Source organism: Terrapene carolina, unplaced genomic scaffold (genome assembly GCF_002925995.2).
Source record: "Terrapene carolina triunguis isolate 2854851 unplaced genomic scaffold, T_m_triunguis-2.0 Scaffold69, whole genome shotgun sequence".
NCBI classification, from domain to species: Eukaryota; Metazoa; Chordata; order Testudines; family Emydidae; genus Terrapene; species Terrapene triunguis.
This window is the reverse complement of record NW_020664420.1, coordinates 37504880-37521382: the sequence shown is the minus strand read 5'-3', so window position 1 is coordinate 37521382 and position 16503 is coordinate 37504880. Positions and strand designations below refer to the sequence as shown.

Genomic DNA, 16503 nt, shown 5'->3' with positions numbered 1-16503 from the left:
GAGAGAAAATAATCCTACATAAGAAAGAGGCAGGGAGGGAGTATTCCATATACCTATTTAATATGAGATCCTTCATACCGAGGACTGAGTAATCCTTTTTTGTACTGTATGGGACTTTTCCCTGTTCTGATTTGTCCTTCTATGCTTTTTTACTTTTAATCTTTGGCAGATAAGCTTAATTTGTAGTGTTTCTAGTGTTTTAATTCACACTATCCACAGAAGTTCCTTTCGGGTACGGGAAAGAATCTTAATAGTTCATTTATGCCTTATGTGGACAATACTTAAGTGTTTTGCTCACATGACTAGCTGGTGAGACATGCAGAGATGTTGATAGTCAGAGTCTCTACAACCCTTTAATGCCATGGACAAGGCTGATGAGGCACACTATATCTCTAGAGGGAGGAGAAACAGTTGGAGGTGTGAAAATCAGAGCTGGATGTCTGTACTGGAGGAAGCCTTGGCACTGGTAACTTGGCAGAAATAGATAAAAGGAGATTCTGGCTTCTGTGATATCACCACGTATCCTAGATATCAATTTGCCATGGAAAAACATGGAATTTGCATTTTCACAGAGTATGTAGCTGCATAGGGGTTCGTGGTTTAATGCATCTCAGATTTCACTTCAGCCTCCAGACAAGAGTAATTAAAGTTATGAAAAAATGCCGAAAACTTTAAAAATCACCTCTAAAGACCATGTCACAGTTTGGCAAGGACAAATTTAACATTTATGGTAATGTGCTGTTCTGTACCGTCTGCACCATGGGTGCAGATTACATTTGAAGGCAGACAATTGTAGAACATGTGGAAAACCCTAAACTGCATCAAAAAACTAAAACAAGAGGCTGAAACAGCAGGGCCATCAACAACAATAAAGAAACAATGCACCATGAGTGGATCATTCTATTAATTTTATTATAATGATTAATGGCACCGGTAGGCTTTGAACTTGCTTAAAAATGGTAAATATATCAATAAAACATTGTGTTCAACTGATACCTATATATCAGAAAAACACCGATTTTTATGTTTATCAGAGAATTTGGGGTTGTTGTTTTTTTTTAAAATCACAGAAAACTACGAACCCTGGATATCACTAAGTACACCAGTACTGTGAACCTCAAGGGTGTCAATTAGTGCAGTAGCATGGCTAGTCCCAATGGTGGTGGGTCTTCTCTTGCTGGAGCTGACGTAGCCAGGAGAGTTAAGAACCTTAGAGAGCGTGGTACCACAAGCTATGGTGCCAGAGGAATCTCTAGGATGCCAGTGCAGGAGTGAGAAGGGCCAGTGGAAATCAGCCATTTTTGGTCCCATGCTCTTAAAAGGAGATGCCAACCTAAATATTCCTGGTACCCAGCACTTCAGTGCCAGCATGAAACTGAACATCAGTGGGAACCACTCAGGGTCACAAAGCCTCAGAGGACAATTAGTGTCAAGTGGAATACTTACACCTAGGGGAGACCTTGGTGGGGAGCTCTCTATTGGGTTTCGCGCTCCCTCAGCTTTTCTACAGAGTGTTTTTGCAGTTTTTGTCTAAGCCAGTGACTGGACTAATGATGATGAGGCCCTGTGGGTTAGTGCCCCATGCTCACTCTCTAGTTCCAAGGGACCACAAATGGTGGAGAGATAGGTGAGAGAAGTCCTACAGATCCTGAGCCAAACTGGTCTCACAGACTTGCTCATGAGGAATATTTGTTTCCCTGTCCTTCCTGGTTTTTAAACTGAAAGAGTTGAAGACAGCATATTTTCCAGAAACATGCAATTCCGAAGCAATAAAGACACCTTAGTATCCATCTTTCACAGGCATTGCTCCCTGACGTGAGAGGCAATATTTAATTCCAGGAGATTTAGACACCATCCCCTTGACCAGGGCCTAATTCAGAAAAAATAAGAAATTAAGAAATAAAGGAGTGTCACTGAGCAATAAAAACTAATTTACTAATAAAAGTATCTCATCTTTAATCTAGTGCAGTTTAAGGATTAGAAGGGGGTTGCCAGTAGTCAGTCAACAAGGACAGTGAGCTGCACATCTCAAAGCAAAGAGACTGGCTTTGAGAACCGAACGGCAGTTGGTGCACTCTGCCCTTATATATATATATATTAGTGAAATGTAAATATGGACAATTACTTGAAGGAGAACTTGAAATTGCAGGTAAAACTTGAGTACTCAAGTTCATAGAGAGCGTGTCCCACTTTCTTTTTTGGAAAAGGAAAGCAACAGAACGGAATCCTCTTGCCTTGTTTTGCTGACAAAACATTTACTGCCTCAAGCCATAAAAGACTTCACCCCCTAGTAGTTCCATGTGAGATGGATCCCTGAGAAGGGTATATTTTTGTGGCACAGAGTGAATTTATATCTAGAATCCACTTATGAGAGGAGCTTCCAATTCATGCCACTAAAGAGGAAGAACGAAGGAATATCTCCAAAAAGGGGTGGGGATGATGATGATGGTTTGAGGAGTCAACTAATAAATTCTGGTTAACAAGTTACTTTGCAAATGGCTGTATTATGAATGAAGCCCTTTGTTTCCATTTTATATTTTTAACTTCCCAGGAATTTATCAATATTTATTTCAAAAATTTTAAAAATAGGTGAAAAAAAATCAGTACACAAAAGAAACTTCCCAGTTTTTTGGGTAAATGTCAGGATTAATATTGGGGGATGGGAGGACAGGAAAAACAAACAGAAAATAATGTATTGTTTATGAAACTCATCTCTAATCCCCATCATAAAAACAAAACTTTTTAAAACAAAAAACAATTTACTGTTAGTGACTTATGTAGTTACACTTGATAGAATCCACACTGAAGCCCCTTTAAGTCCTGCAGTTTTGGACATGTCCCCATAGAGGGGATACCATGGGGTGGAAGTGGGGGAAGAGAGATGGTACCTGATGGGGATATGGGGTGCCCAATACTCTCAGATCCCAAAATTATCTTTCCCATCAGAGGTGGGACAGAGATCTCGGACCCAGGAAAGAGCAGATCCTAGTTACCTTGACACAGATCCTCCAGCAGCAGGGAGCTGCCACTACCCTCCTCCCTGCACCATGTGCTCCTTAACTCATCTTCCCAGAGCCAAAAGGGGATTGGAGCGACCTGTTCCTGGACCGGGGCAAGAGGGGATTCTGTCTGGCTGGTGAAGCGGATAGGGCTCTGTGCCCTGGGGCTCCTCTCCTGGCAGTGACATGTCACTACTCACAGGGGTTATCACTGGGGGAGGGGGAAGGAAGAAGGCAGGGGCAGGGCTTGCCCAGCACTCATGGGGAGAGGGGGCCAGTACTCATGGGGTACAGGCGTCCAGTCCCCCAGCCAGTCACTGCGGCAACTGGCAGTTTCAGCAGGTTCCCTGCACATCCTGCTCCCCATACTACACAGCTGCAGCAGCCACCAACTCCCCAGCGCATGTGGTACCTGGCCCGCAAATATCACAGGTATAATCCATGAATCCTTGGCAGAATCCATGAGGCCTTCTTTAGTAACCACTGCCACCGAGCTCGGATGTAGCTTCAAGAAGTCAAACAGCCTCAGAAACTTCCTCTGGACAATAGAGAGCTCAAGGTGCAGTACATCCAATTTTGGAGAAGTGATTTTGAAAGGATTTGAAAGTTTTCCAGAAAGTCATCTCTGGTGTAAGTCATGACATCCTTTGGCAAAGATGAGAAATTATTTAGATACACTTATGTTGATATGCCTCCTTTTCCATAGGGAAATTTTCCTCCTCAATCTTGGACTCTGATTGATCTGTAGGAGAAGTAGATGGTACTAGCAGTTTGATGATCTAGATCACAGACTTTACAGGTGTCAATCATACAGTGCTGAGAAACTATAGCAAGTAATTCAGCTCCACTTGTCTCCTGTATGGCAAAAATCTACAGCTGAAATGCCCGAAATAGCCATGGGACTCTCAGACCGTTTCCATAAGCATCAGGTGGAACTAGTTATCCTCAGGAACAGACCTAGGACAAATACACCTCTACCTCGATATAACGCTGTCCTGGGGAGCCAAAAAATCTTACCGCGTTATAGGTGAAACCGTGTTATATCGAACTTGCTTTGATCCACCGGAGTGCGCAGCCCCGCCCCCCCGGAGCACTTTACTGCGTTGTATCAGAATTTGTGTTATATCGGGTCGCGTTATATCAGGGTAGAGGTGTATAACTGAAAATCCAGAGAGGGTGGCTACACAGTACTCAGCATTGACCGTGGAACCAATGAAGTCTGGAAAACAAATGACACCGAGGCTGACTATACAGCTCCCTGGATCTAAATATTTGGCTCCAGAGGAATCCTATGCCCCAACACAGATGTTGGGGTGACTGGCAAGAGATTTCTTCCTTGCTGAATTGAGAAAGGTACCCATGGATAGGAAAGAGTGTACTAATTTCTGCCTTTCAATTTGATCAATATTGGGCACAGAACACTATACAAGATCAGTGGTAGCACTGAAGTGTTGGTCTCAGTACCCAGGAACAAGCACCAGAGCCAGGAGCTTAATCTTTGGCACCAAGAACATGGATTTTCCCCTCTACACTGAAGAGTCCTGGAGCATAAAGTACTTGCTCTTGCACAAAGGTTTGGCACTGGTTCCTTACTAGAGTCAGTGCTTCTAAAAATTCATCCAAGGAAATTATTGTGTTGTCTTCTCTTTTTCTTCTCACAGTCTTTTAATCCCAGGAAGTAATAGTGCAGAACAAAGTCAGAGCTCCTTTTACACCTAGACCATACAGACCTTCTCAGCACCAAACATACATTCTGAGGCTGGTACTTCAAAGGAACCTGAAAATGCTTCCAACTCACAGTATTGACCAGACCTGAGACTTTGGATCACTGCAGGCCAACAAATACATTTAAAATAGATATGGTACAAACAGGTTAACTGACGTTCACCCAAGTATCATTATGAGGACCAGAGATTAAAACTTGGATGATGCAAGACAGGCATTCTTTAAACCGAGTCTTTTTTGCCTAACCTGCCATCCTGGGAAGGACGCCAGTTCTTGGCATCAGAACTTTAATATAAATAGAGCTCTCCTGAAATAAATTTTACAATTTTTAACTATGTACAATTGTATAAGCTGTAGCTAGAAGAGATAAAGAAAGAGCAGATAAAAGTTGGTCGCCTAGTGGAAGTTCTTATTTACTTTTCAGATATTAAAAGGAAGAGAGGGTTACCTAGGAGGAACCATGACTAGAACATTTGTTGCCTCAAGGAGACACCTATGTGGCCCCACAACAATTATACCTTTCCAAGGGATTCCCGGCCAGGCGTAGACTACAAACGTACATGCCCAAGTATGGGAATCTGCACTGATGCTCAAAGAAGAAGGATTAATTCTAGCTTTTTAATAATTAACAACAAACTTTTTGCAGACCAAAAATTGTTAGTGTAACAATTATCAGAGGGGTAGCCATGTTAGTCTGAATCTGTAAAAAGCAACAGAGGGTCCTGTGGATGAAGAATGAAGAAGTGAGGTTCTTACCCACGAAAGCTTATGCTCCCAATACTTCTGTTAGTCTTAAAGGGTGCCACAGGACCCTCTGTTGCTTTTTTAGTGTAACAATGCATTTCAACACCAAATTTGGATTGGTCAGCAATTTCAGAGAGACTTATTTAATGACGTTAAAAATAGTTTTTGTGAAGTAAATGTAAAGGTTATTGAAGATACTATTTTGATAACCCTGCACACTGAAGCTCTCTATTTACAGAACATATTTAGTACGCCACTGGCAAAGGGCAAGTTTCTCTCCCATGTCTCACCCCTGCTCTACAAGAACCACTTTTTGTGTGAGAAAGTAGATCGGTCTATGTTCACTCTATCCTGGGCCTTTTTGCAGAGACTGTTACCAAAGGCTAGTTATGTCATTTACGAAGCACTCTTAGGAACATATACCACAAACTACAAAACTTCTTGAATTTGCTCTCTTAAGGACTATTTTCACAGTTACAAAAATTCACTCCCCCACCAAATCACTACAAGAAAACTAGGCTCAATGCTGTACATTTCCTTATCTCAGATATCAGATTATACTATTTCTACAAGGCTCTCACTAAGATTAAGCCTTGGTGAATTCTAGTAAAATACAATTTAAAGGTACTTTGTGATTTAAACTAAAGTGAAAACTGAAGTGGTACTTTTATAACAAAAATATCCTCCACAATAGTACTTTGTGTGTGTTCTTTTTAAGAGTACCTCAATATTTTTACTGGCCACATTCTTCACAACAGCTGGAAACAACTCGGATGCATTCTTCCCCTTAGCAATCATCTGAAAGAGAAGTACAATATTGTTAATAGTTAAAAAAAATATTTTGGCCCAATATTTCCAACCTGTCTTAATAAGTCTCCTTTAATTGATTGCCAGCAAGTTGCTTTGCGCCAGTAAAGGGAACACCATCATCTGGAGCAGGGCAGGAATTTCAGCCCTTTGCCCTGTGTTAAGAAATACAAAAACTGGATTTTGAAATTCAAAAGTTGCCATTTTTTGTAATTCACTTAGGCATTGACAGCTTTTTCAGGCTCGCAATTTCAAGGTCTATTCCCCCACCCACCCCCAAAAAGAAGCCAAAACTAAACCAGAGTACATTATGAACAAGTTTTGAAAAGGTTTCCCATAAGAGTTAGATTTTAGTGCACAAAAGAGTAAAAATACTGTGAGGTAGATGTCGCATTCAGAGTTTACACAAGAATAAATAAGATTGTCTGGCACAATGCACCTAAATGAAAAAATCCTCAAGAAAGGGTTTGCACAGAAGGAAAATGAACAAAGGGAAAAAGTATGACTTATGAGTAGTGAAATACATTAATACCAAACAAATGGTTGTATTATTTTGTTCGGTAAGAGCATATAGGTTTTGATGCACAGCACCACAGCCAATGTGTGAAGGGGGAGTGCGAACATCTCATGAAACTCAAATATCTTTCCAGTAAAGAATTAACAATGATTCAGATTTACTTTCTATATTTATTTTAGTTGCCTTCTCACTTGATATTGTAATTACAGATTAATCGTGACACTGAAGTACAGTTTAGTTTCATCCCTTACTTCCATTACTCTTTTTTTAAGGAGCTATTTATGAAGCTAAATATTTTCACGTGTAAATAAGTTGTAAAATTCCCATCTCTACTGGATCAGCAAATTCCAGGAGAATCATTCTTAACATTGTGATATATAGGTATTAAACTCCAGTAATTCATAGTCAAGTAGAAATAACATTACGCTCAGATGCAAGGTAGACAGGGAAATGGACCAAGGTTAAATACCTTCAGCCAGGGACAAGAGACAATTAAACCAGGATCCAGTCACCCTGACCCCTCAGATTGACTAAAGGTGGACAAAATATCAAATGGACACTCAAAAATGTCAGATTCTGGAGACAGGAAATCCAAAGTTATACAGTGGAATACTGGCAGATGACAGGCAATAGCTATCATATACCCCCTCCTCACCCTGACTATAGACAAAAAAAATCAAGAGGTCTGTAAAATCATGAATGGTGTGTGGGGGGGGAAGTGTTATTTATCCCTTCACATAACACAAGAACTACAGGTCACCCAATGAATTTAATAGGAAGCAGGGTTAAAACAAATATAAGGAAGTACTTCTTCACACAATGTACAGTCAACCTGTGGAACTCATTGCTAGGGAATGTTGTGAAGGCCAAAAATATAATTGGGTTAAAAAAAAGAATTAGATAAATTCATGGAGGATAGATCTACCAATGACTATTAGCCAAGATAGTCAGGGATGCAACCCAATACTCTGGGAGTCCCCAAGCCTCTGACTGCCAGATGCTGGGACTGGACAACAGGACAGATCACTTGATAATTGCCCTGTTCTGTTCATTCCAGCTGAAGCATGTGGCACTGGCCACCGTTAGAAGACAGGATACTGGGCTAGATGGGCCATTGGTCTGACCCAGTATGGCCATTCTTATGTTCTTATCTGATCAAACATTACACATTGTTGAAATGTTGATGTAACTTAGACCCACATGCTTTATAAGATGACTAGAAAGAAAAAAAAAAAAAAGGGGGGGAGGAGTGTCAGACTGTAAAGGGAGGAGGACAAGAGCTATGTCTCAAATATGCAGCATATTACAAAGGGGTCAGGGGAAAAAGAACAAGCTGGAGAGGAAAGGATAATGTTAGAGAATTTAAGATATAGCTAGGGCCCTACCAAATTCATGGTCCATTTTGGTCAATTTCACAGTCATAGTATTTTAAAAATCATAAAGTTCATGATTTCAGCTATTTAAATCTGAAATGTCATGGTGTTGTAATTGTAGGGGTCCTGACCCAAAAAGGAGTTGGGGGGGGGGGGAAGAGGAGTTTTGCAAGGTCATTGAAGGTGGGAGGGAGGGGAGAGTTGTGATACTATTGCCCTTACTTCTGCGCTGCTGCTGGGGGCGGCTCTGCCTAGAGCTGGGCTTCTGGCCAGCAGCCTCTGCTCTCTGGCCACCCAGTTCTGAAGGCAGTGCTGCCACTTGCAGCAGCGCAGAAGTAAGGATGGCATGGTATGATATTGCCATCCTTACTTCTGCACTGCTGCCTGCAGAGCTGGGCCTTCAGTCAGCAGCCGCCTAGCTCTGAAGGCAGCAGTGCAGAAGTAAGATGGTATGGTATGACATTGTCACCCTTACTTCTGCGCTGCTGCTGGCTGGGGGCTGCCTTCAGAGCTGGATGCCCAGCCAACAGCCGCCTCTCTCTAGCCACCCAGCTCGGAAGGCAGCACAGAAGTAAGGATGACAATACCACGATCCCCCCTAAAAGAACCTTGTGACTCCCTCTGCAACTCCCTTTTGGGTCGAGATCCCCAATTTGAGAAACTCTGGTCTCCTCCATAAAATTAGTATAGTATAAGGTAAAAGCACACAAAAGACCAGATTTCACGGGCGGAGATTGGATTTCGCCGTCTGTGATGTGTTTTTCTTGGCTGTGAATTTGGTATAGCCCTAGATATAGCCAACTTTTGCAGAGTTGAACGCTAGATGCCACGCATACCATTTTATTTTAATCCAACTCTCTCTCGTCTTAAATTTTATTTTACTACAACCCTGTTGTTTAAGACTAGGAATTTAAAACAGAACATCCCGGAGAGGTTAAATCATGTTCAGTTGCTAAGAGACAGTGAAGGGTGGGTTTCTGGAACCTCCTTTGTCCTGTTTCTTAGCTAGAAGAGCCCATGTAAAGGGGTCCTCCTCACAAGGTGAGTAGGCTGTCAGGCTGTGGTTCTAATGACAAATGACCAGACAAGAAATAAATTCTGTTCCCATCTAGTCATTAAAGAGGCAAGATCTACTGATGAAAAGCACTATACAAGAGCTAAGTATTAGTACTACTATGACATCAAACAACTTACTATGACAGGAGTTTTCAAAAGTTATGGTTGATTATCTAGTTTTGAATGGTTACCACATAGTTACAGCCTATCAAGAAAATATATATGTAACTTGCATTATTTAACTGACCAGCCATAGTAGCTCCAGTGTACCATGTAGATATGCATTTAGTGTCTTTTAAAAGAATGTATTTTGACTCATTAAGTCATAATGATGAGTGTAAATCCTCTTTAGTTCATGGATCATTAGCTCAAAAGAATATAATAGGGCTTTCCAGGACTAAAGTCTAATCACACCAATTTAGCTGCTATGCATAGCCATTAGGAGCTCAAATCCTGTATGCCTTGTATACCCAAAGCTCTTACTGAAGGCACCAGGAGTTGAATATGTTGCAAGGAATGCAGGATGGAGCTCCATGCCTGTATGTTGTCCTGTGCAAGTTTCTGCTCAAGACAGATGCTGTACATGTGATGCAGCAGGTTTGGGGATTTTTTTTTTTTTTTTTTTAATTTTCTGTTTAAAATGGTAGTAAGGGGGCAGGTAGTAGAAGTTTCTCCAAGAGGGGTACTAGGCACTTGAACTTGTTTGCTAGCTCCAAATCTTTCCAAATCTAGGCTCAGGCCACTTTCAGGACACTGCAAGCTTCAACTGTTCTCCAAAAGTTTTTCCTTGGGGTGACAAATATAAGGATAGCAGGAAGATTATGATTGAAGCTGCAAGGGAGTTACATTGATTGTCATGAGGTTCAGACAGATTTTTAAAAGAAATATTAAGATGTGTTTTTACAGAACGCATTTATAGATATTAGTTGCCATATACATCTAAATTTTCCTAAATAGCAATTCTTTGTAATCTTGTAAACCTCTATGATTCTCAAAGTTATTTTTACTGCATTAATGTTTATTAGGAAGATAAAAAACCATCACTTGTGATATGAACACTCTATTTAATAAAATTTCTATTTTCTTTTTTTTTTTTTTTTACTAATTGAAAGTAAACTTAGTTTTACTACTCTCTTTCTGAAGTGCCAACAAAGTCAGAACAAGACTGTTCCTGGGCTCAGAGTGCCTTTGACAACATAATTTTAACATCCACTGTCACCTACACCTCCGTCAACTCTTGCCTCCAGTTTAGACCTTAAAGCTTATGTTCACCTATATAAAGCTCTTTGCAACTTCCCTCAATGGAAAAGGACGGATATTCCGAGCCTCTGAGGCCTGGTCTACACTGGGGGGGGGCGGGTGGAAATCGATCTAAGTTACGCAACTTCAACTACGTGACTAACGTAGCTGAAGTCGACGTACTTAGATCTACTCACCACAGTGTCTTCACTGCGGTGAGTCGACTGCTGACGCTCCCCCGCTGACTCTGCCCGCGCCTCTTGCTCCAGTGGAGTACCGGAGTCGACGGGAGAGTGCTCGGCGGTCGATTTATCTAGACGCGATAAAATCTAGATGCAATAAATCGACCCCCGCTGGATCGATCGCTGCCTGCCGATCCGGCGGGTAGTACAGACCAGCCCTGAGGGCTGAGGCTTCAGAAACTCTAGCACCTTTAATCACCATTTTTTGGGGGAGTAGAGATTCACTCTTTTGAGGTGGATTGCAGGAAGTTACCGATTGAAACAGTAGTTCTCTTTTTAAAAGAGCAAGTGGTAGTAAAACAAAAGAAACTAGCAGTTTTATATAATATACTGCATCTGAATATTTGTGAAGCCTAGCAAGATAGACTTCCTTTGGCTCAGATACAGATAAAAAGAAAAAACTTTACATCCTAGAAATTGGTCTCTTCTCTAACTACTCCCTAGGCAGCTTGACAACCACCTTAGCTGTTCCAAGATTTTTTTTTTTTTTTTTTGGACTCCCAGAGATCTCTGCCAGAGCTGGTTATCTAGTTCCATGATTCAGATCAGATGTTATAGTTCATCACCTTATCAAGGTGAGGGTACATCTGCATTTTCACAATACAGTGTTTGATCAAACGCTCCATCAGGAGGAAATGCAGAAGTCCGGGACCTTGTCTAGACTAGGAACAAGTGATTCCCCCCTCTCCTCCAATTGAGCAATCTTACCCTCAACTGTAAATACTAATGCAGACCTTTAGAAAGCATTGTAAAAGGTCTAACCTCTTTACACTCAGCGGTTTTGGGAATCTCATGTACAGGTTTTCTCATGTACAGACGAGTTTTTAAACTTTTGTAATTCAGGTTTAACACTCAAAAAATTCAAATGTCAATTTAAAAAAGTATTTATATTTTAGGAAAATATTACATCATGGATTGATAATCATTTACAAAAATAAAGTTAAAAACATTTCAAATATTTCTCAGTTTACTCCAAATAAGAAACACCTACAGCTTTTCAGACTGCTGGTCTGAGAAAAATAACTGGAGTGTTTCTTTGACATAAATAGGAGTTGTGCGACATTAACACAGTAGGGAGAATACAGTCAATACCTGCATTTTTATATCATAGCTCCACAAATTTATAGAAACATTACACACATCTGTCATTGAAATATTTGTGTACTTGTATCCATTTTAAATTTTCCATCTTGATATTTAAATAAAATGGTACTTCACCCTAGCTTTTCAAACTATTTACATATTAAAATACTGTAGTGAAGGAGTCACACAGAGAAACCAGCATCAACATGTATTGGCCACACACAAAAATTTTTTTGAATTTCACATACCCCAACAATCCTTTTCATAGCATCCAACTTAGCAGAATCTTTATTACTTTCCAACATTTGCTTTAGGTCTTCATTCCTACAGTGGAAGGGAAGAAACAAAAAGGATTAGAAAATTCAATACTGTAAATCAAAAGCATCGTTTTATGTTCTTATAAAACTGGTTTGCAGGAAGAAATAGTTAAGTCAGTACATGGGACAAATCTGTTGCTCAAACTATTAATTCTGAGATGAGCTGCCACTTATACAAAGCAAAAGATGATGCTAGAAGTAACAATCAAAATCAAGATCCGAAAGAAGATTAGTATGTTACCATCACATCCAATTTTGGAAAGAGTTGTTAGTTACATGTTATTACTGCATTTTAGTAATACAGGATGCAAAGTGTTCCCCAGCCCTTTTAAATTGTACCAGCCATTACTCTGAAAGATGACAGATTCATTCTTCATAGCTATCAAACCTTCTTTAGCTAAAGTATTTGTTGAACTCTAGCAAAAGCACAGGATTCCTCATCACTAATCGGCCAGCGGGCCTCACCCTTGACTAATAGGCCCAACTCAAGATGATAGGATAGCTCAAATTAGTCACCAGCCTCTTTGCAAAAATTGCCAATAAGGATGTTAATTAGCACCACATCTGGTTGTCTGATGTTGATACCTCCTCTTCTAGGATCTATAATGACCACCTAATTTAAAATACTGTAGAAACGCCAGACTAATTTTCCCTCTAGTCTGAATTTCAACTTGAGACCAGCTCCCTACTCCATTACCAAGTATTCGCCACCCTTCCAGACTCCATTGATTTGAAGTCTCCCTCCATCACCACACACGCCCATTTTCCCTTCAGAAAATATGACAAACATGAGAAGTTTTTATGAAAATGTGTGACTCAATTAACTCCTTGATATCAAGTAAGTAACACTGAGTGAGTAAACCTCTTTCCAGAGAAACTCCTTGTGCTAAGGAGACACACAGAGGTGCCCAAGCGCCAACTTCTGAATGAATGGGCCACTCAAATACCCCTAGAGAATCAGCTTCAATACAGAAACAAAATGCCCTTTGACCACACACACTCCTAGTTGTCACCTAGCACCCCATAACAGAACCCATACAGGGCATCATCAAACAACTACAACCCATACTTGATAGGGTCCATATCCTGAAAGAAATCTTTCCTAAACACCCACTTCTGGCCTTCAAACAGGCTCCCCACAGACCAGGATACACCAACTCAAAGTGGCACCACACCCTGCCAGAACAGGTGCAAAACATGCAGACATATCTCCACTGCTACAATGATCGACATCCCCCACAAAACCCCTTTCAAGATCCATGTATCCTACACATGCCTATCACAACATGTGGTACACCTCATCCAGTGCATTAAATGCCACCAACAACAACTATGGGATGAAACCAGACAACCGCTATGCTCTTGAATGAAATCCCACAGGAAAATGAGAAAAACACAAAAACATCCTATCATGTGTAGGTGAACACTTTTCACAAAGGAAACCTGCACAAAGCTTTCAAAAGACGAGCCTGGGCACTTAAATTCATTACTCTGCTAGACACCAAAAATCATGGACTGAACAGAGATGCTGGATTTCTGACTTATTACAACAATCTGTAACCCACTGACCCCCATTTTTGTCCTGACTACAGAGGTGTTAACAGGCCACTCTACCTTGAATGGTCCCTAATGGTGCTAACTATTTATGCTAATCTATCTGTTCCAGCATCCATTTTGTTGTGAGGCAGGGAGTACTTCTCTCCTTGAAGAAGAGCTCCCTGTGGGTCAAAAGCTGGTCTCTCTCACCAACAGAAGTTGGTCTAATAAAAAAAATATATATTACTTCACCCATCTTGTCTCGTTAATATCCTGGCACCAACATGGCTACAATTACACTGCATGTCTCTGAATGAGACCGTTACTAAGGATTATCAAGAAGTGAATACGTCAGGCCCTGGCAGAACAAAGGCGTAGCTACAACCGAGGTGAAAGCAGCTCTCTCCTTTCTCTTCTAGAGACGTGAAGTAGAAAATTCACAAAAGAGGAACAAAGAAACAGAAGTATAAGTACAGCCCTTTAAAACCACATAAACTGAGAGGTTCGACAAAGGGGAACACAAAGTGGCACGTTTCAGAAGGAGAGGGAGCTTTCTGATTGTTGGCTGAAGAAAGGTAGCTGCAGGGATCAGGGAGGAGACTCCACGATTTGAAGGAGCAGCCATAACTGGTGGATTGCAGACCAGAAAAGGGGACTTGGAGCCCTGAAAAGACATTGACCCAAATCCCAAAAAACACTGACGAGTGATTAGGAAACTGAGGCAGGGAATTATGCGCAGGTGTTTCTTATTTTGCACACATCTATCTTTTGTGCAGTCTCAAGTAAACTGATTGTTTCAGAAATCTTTCTACAGAGTCTGTATTTGTTTCAACTATCATGCTTCCCCCTGCAGGGATAAATTATAAACCAGAGTGCCCACAAAGATGGAGCTCTGGGAAAGGGTGTTCTTAGATTACTGAGGCTCAGCACTTGTCTTGTGTAGTTGAACCGTGGGGTCCCACTTCAGAGAAGGGCATAGACCAGGGGTCTCAAGCCCGACAGCCACACTACTGACACCTCCCCCTCCCCCCGCTGCCCTAGGCCCCGCCCCCACTGCACCCCTTCCATGCGGCCCCGCCCCTGCCCTGCCCCCATTCCAACCCCTTCCCTGAAATCCCCACCCCAACTCCGCCCCCTCCCTGCCCCCAGGGGGTGCAGGAGGGGTGTGGCGGGGGCTCAGGGCAGAGAGTTTGGGTGTGGGGTGCAGGAGAGGTGAGGGGTGCGGCAGGGGGTCAGGGGGCAGGGTTCGGCGGGGACTCAGGGCAGGGGGTCGGGGTGCAGGAAGGGTGCGGCGTGCAGCAGGGAAGTATGTCCTGGCCTGCATCAAGACCAGTTCCACCCCTATAAATTCTATCCACTGAACCGGGGACAGCATTGATTTCCCCACATTCAGGAAAAGGTTCAGTTAACCAAAAGTCGTTCTTATGAAGTCGACTTGTTCTTCCACTTGAGCACTGGAGCAGCCCTTGATCAGCCAGTCGTTGAGATACAGAAACACCTGTGCCCGCCACCTGTGCAGAAAGGCGACATGACTGCCATATGCTTGGTAAACACACGCGGCACTGCTGAGAGGCCAAACAGGAGGACTATGAACTGGTAATGGCTGTGGCTGATCACAAGCCTGAGGTACCTTCTGTGGGACTGTGATTGCTATATGAAAGTATGCGGCCTTCAAGTCGAGGGAGGTGTACCAGTCCCCTGGATCCAAGGAAGGGATGATGGAGCCCAAAGAGACCATGTGGAACTTGAGTTTCTTCATGAACTTGTCGAGCTTTCGCAGGTCTAGGATGGGCCTGAGCACACCTTTGGCTTTCAGTATTAGGAAATACCGGGAATAAAAGCCCTTGCCTTTCTGCTCCTGAGGAACCTCTTCCACTGCCCCAGCGAGAGGAGTGAGTGTACCTCCTGTATAAGGAGTTGCTTGTGAAAAGGGTCCCTGAAGAGGGACGAAGAAAGGGGGTGGTAGGGCGGGAGGGCAGAGAATTGGAGTGAATATCCCCTCTCTACCGTGCGGAGCACCCAACAGTCCGATGTGATATGGGCCCATGCAGAATAGAAAGGGGATAGATGGGACGAAAAGGTGAGGTGGGACGGATCCAGTCTTTGCACTGGTGCGCCATCCTCATGTGCACCTTCAAAAGGCCTGTTTTTGGCCTGAGGATGGTTTAGACTGGCCAAAGGAAGGATGAGGTCTCTTTCTAGCGTCTCCTGCATGAACTCTCCTGCCTATTCCGAGGCTGGTAACTCCTTGGCGGGGGCTGTGGTCTAAAATGCCTCCGCTGGTTGACAGGGGTATGAAGGCCAAGGGACTTTAGAGTGGCCCTAGAGTCCTTGAGGCTGTGGAGGCAAGAGTCAGTCTTTTCTGAAAATAAAGTCTGACCCTCAAAGAGGAGGTCCTGGATGGTCTGCTGGACCTCATACGGGAGGGCCAAAGACCTGCAGTCAGGAACTCCCCCTCATGGCCACCCCAGTCACCATGGTGCAGGAAGCCGCATCTGCTGTGTCAAAGCTGCTTGCAGACACACACAGGAAATTAGTTTACCCTCCTCTATTAGCACGGAAAATTCTGTGTGAGAGTCCAGGGGCAGGAGTTCAGTAAGCTTTGCCAAGGCCCCACATGTATACCGAGTTGCAACCCCCCTGTCGAGTAAACCTTTCTCCCAAAAAGGTCCAACTTTTTGGCCTCTCGACTTTTCAGGAAGAACCCCTGGGGCTCACGCTGGTTGGCCCCATCCACTACCAGGGAGTCCAGCAGGGGGCGCATATATAGGTGTTCATACAAAGTATCTCCACTCAGATAAGATTGCCTTCATGTTGAGAAAAATGTAGAGGAAAAAGATGCAAGTCTCTCATTGGGGTGAATGT

At 42.6% G+C, this 16503-nt stretch overlaps 1 protein-coding gene across 1 annotated transcript in view; it reads right to left on the bottom strand.

Moving 5' to 3' along the window:
• AP3B1 (adaptor related protein complex 3 subunit beta 1) overlaps positions 1-12105 on the bottom strand; it is a 238077-nt gene extending 225972 nt beyond the window's left edge. Inside the window, exons 1-2 of the mRNA XM_024194104.1 lie at positions 12034-12105; positions 6192-6266 (exon numbers count right to left, since the gene is read on the bottom strand). Of these exons, the coding sequence (XP_024049872.1) occupies positions 6192-6266; positions 12034-12090 (132 nt within the window). The 5' untranslated portion in view covers positions 12091-12105. The remainder of the gene's footprint in view (positions 1-6191; positions 6267-12033) is intronic.
• Positions 12106-16503: the final 4398 nt, after the last annotated feature.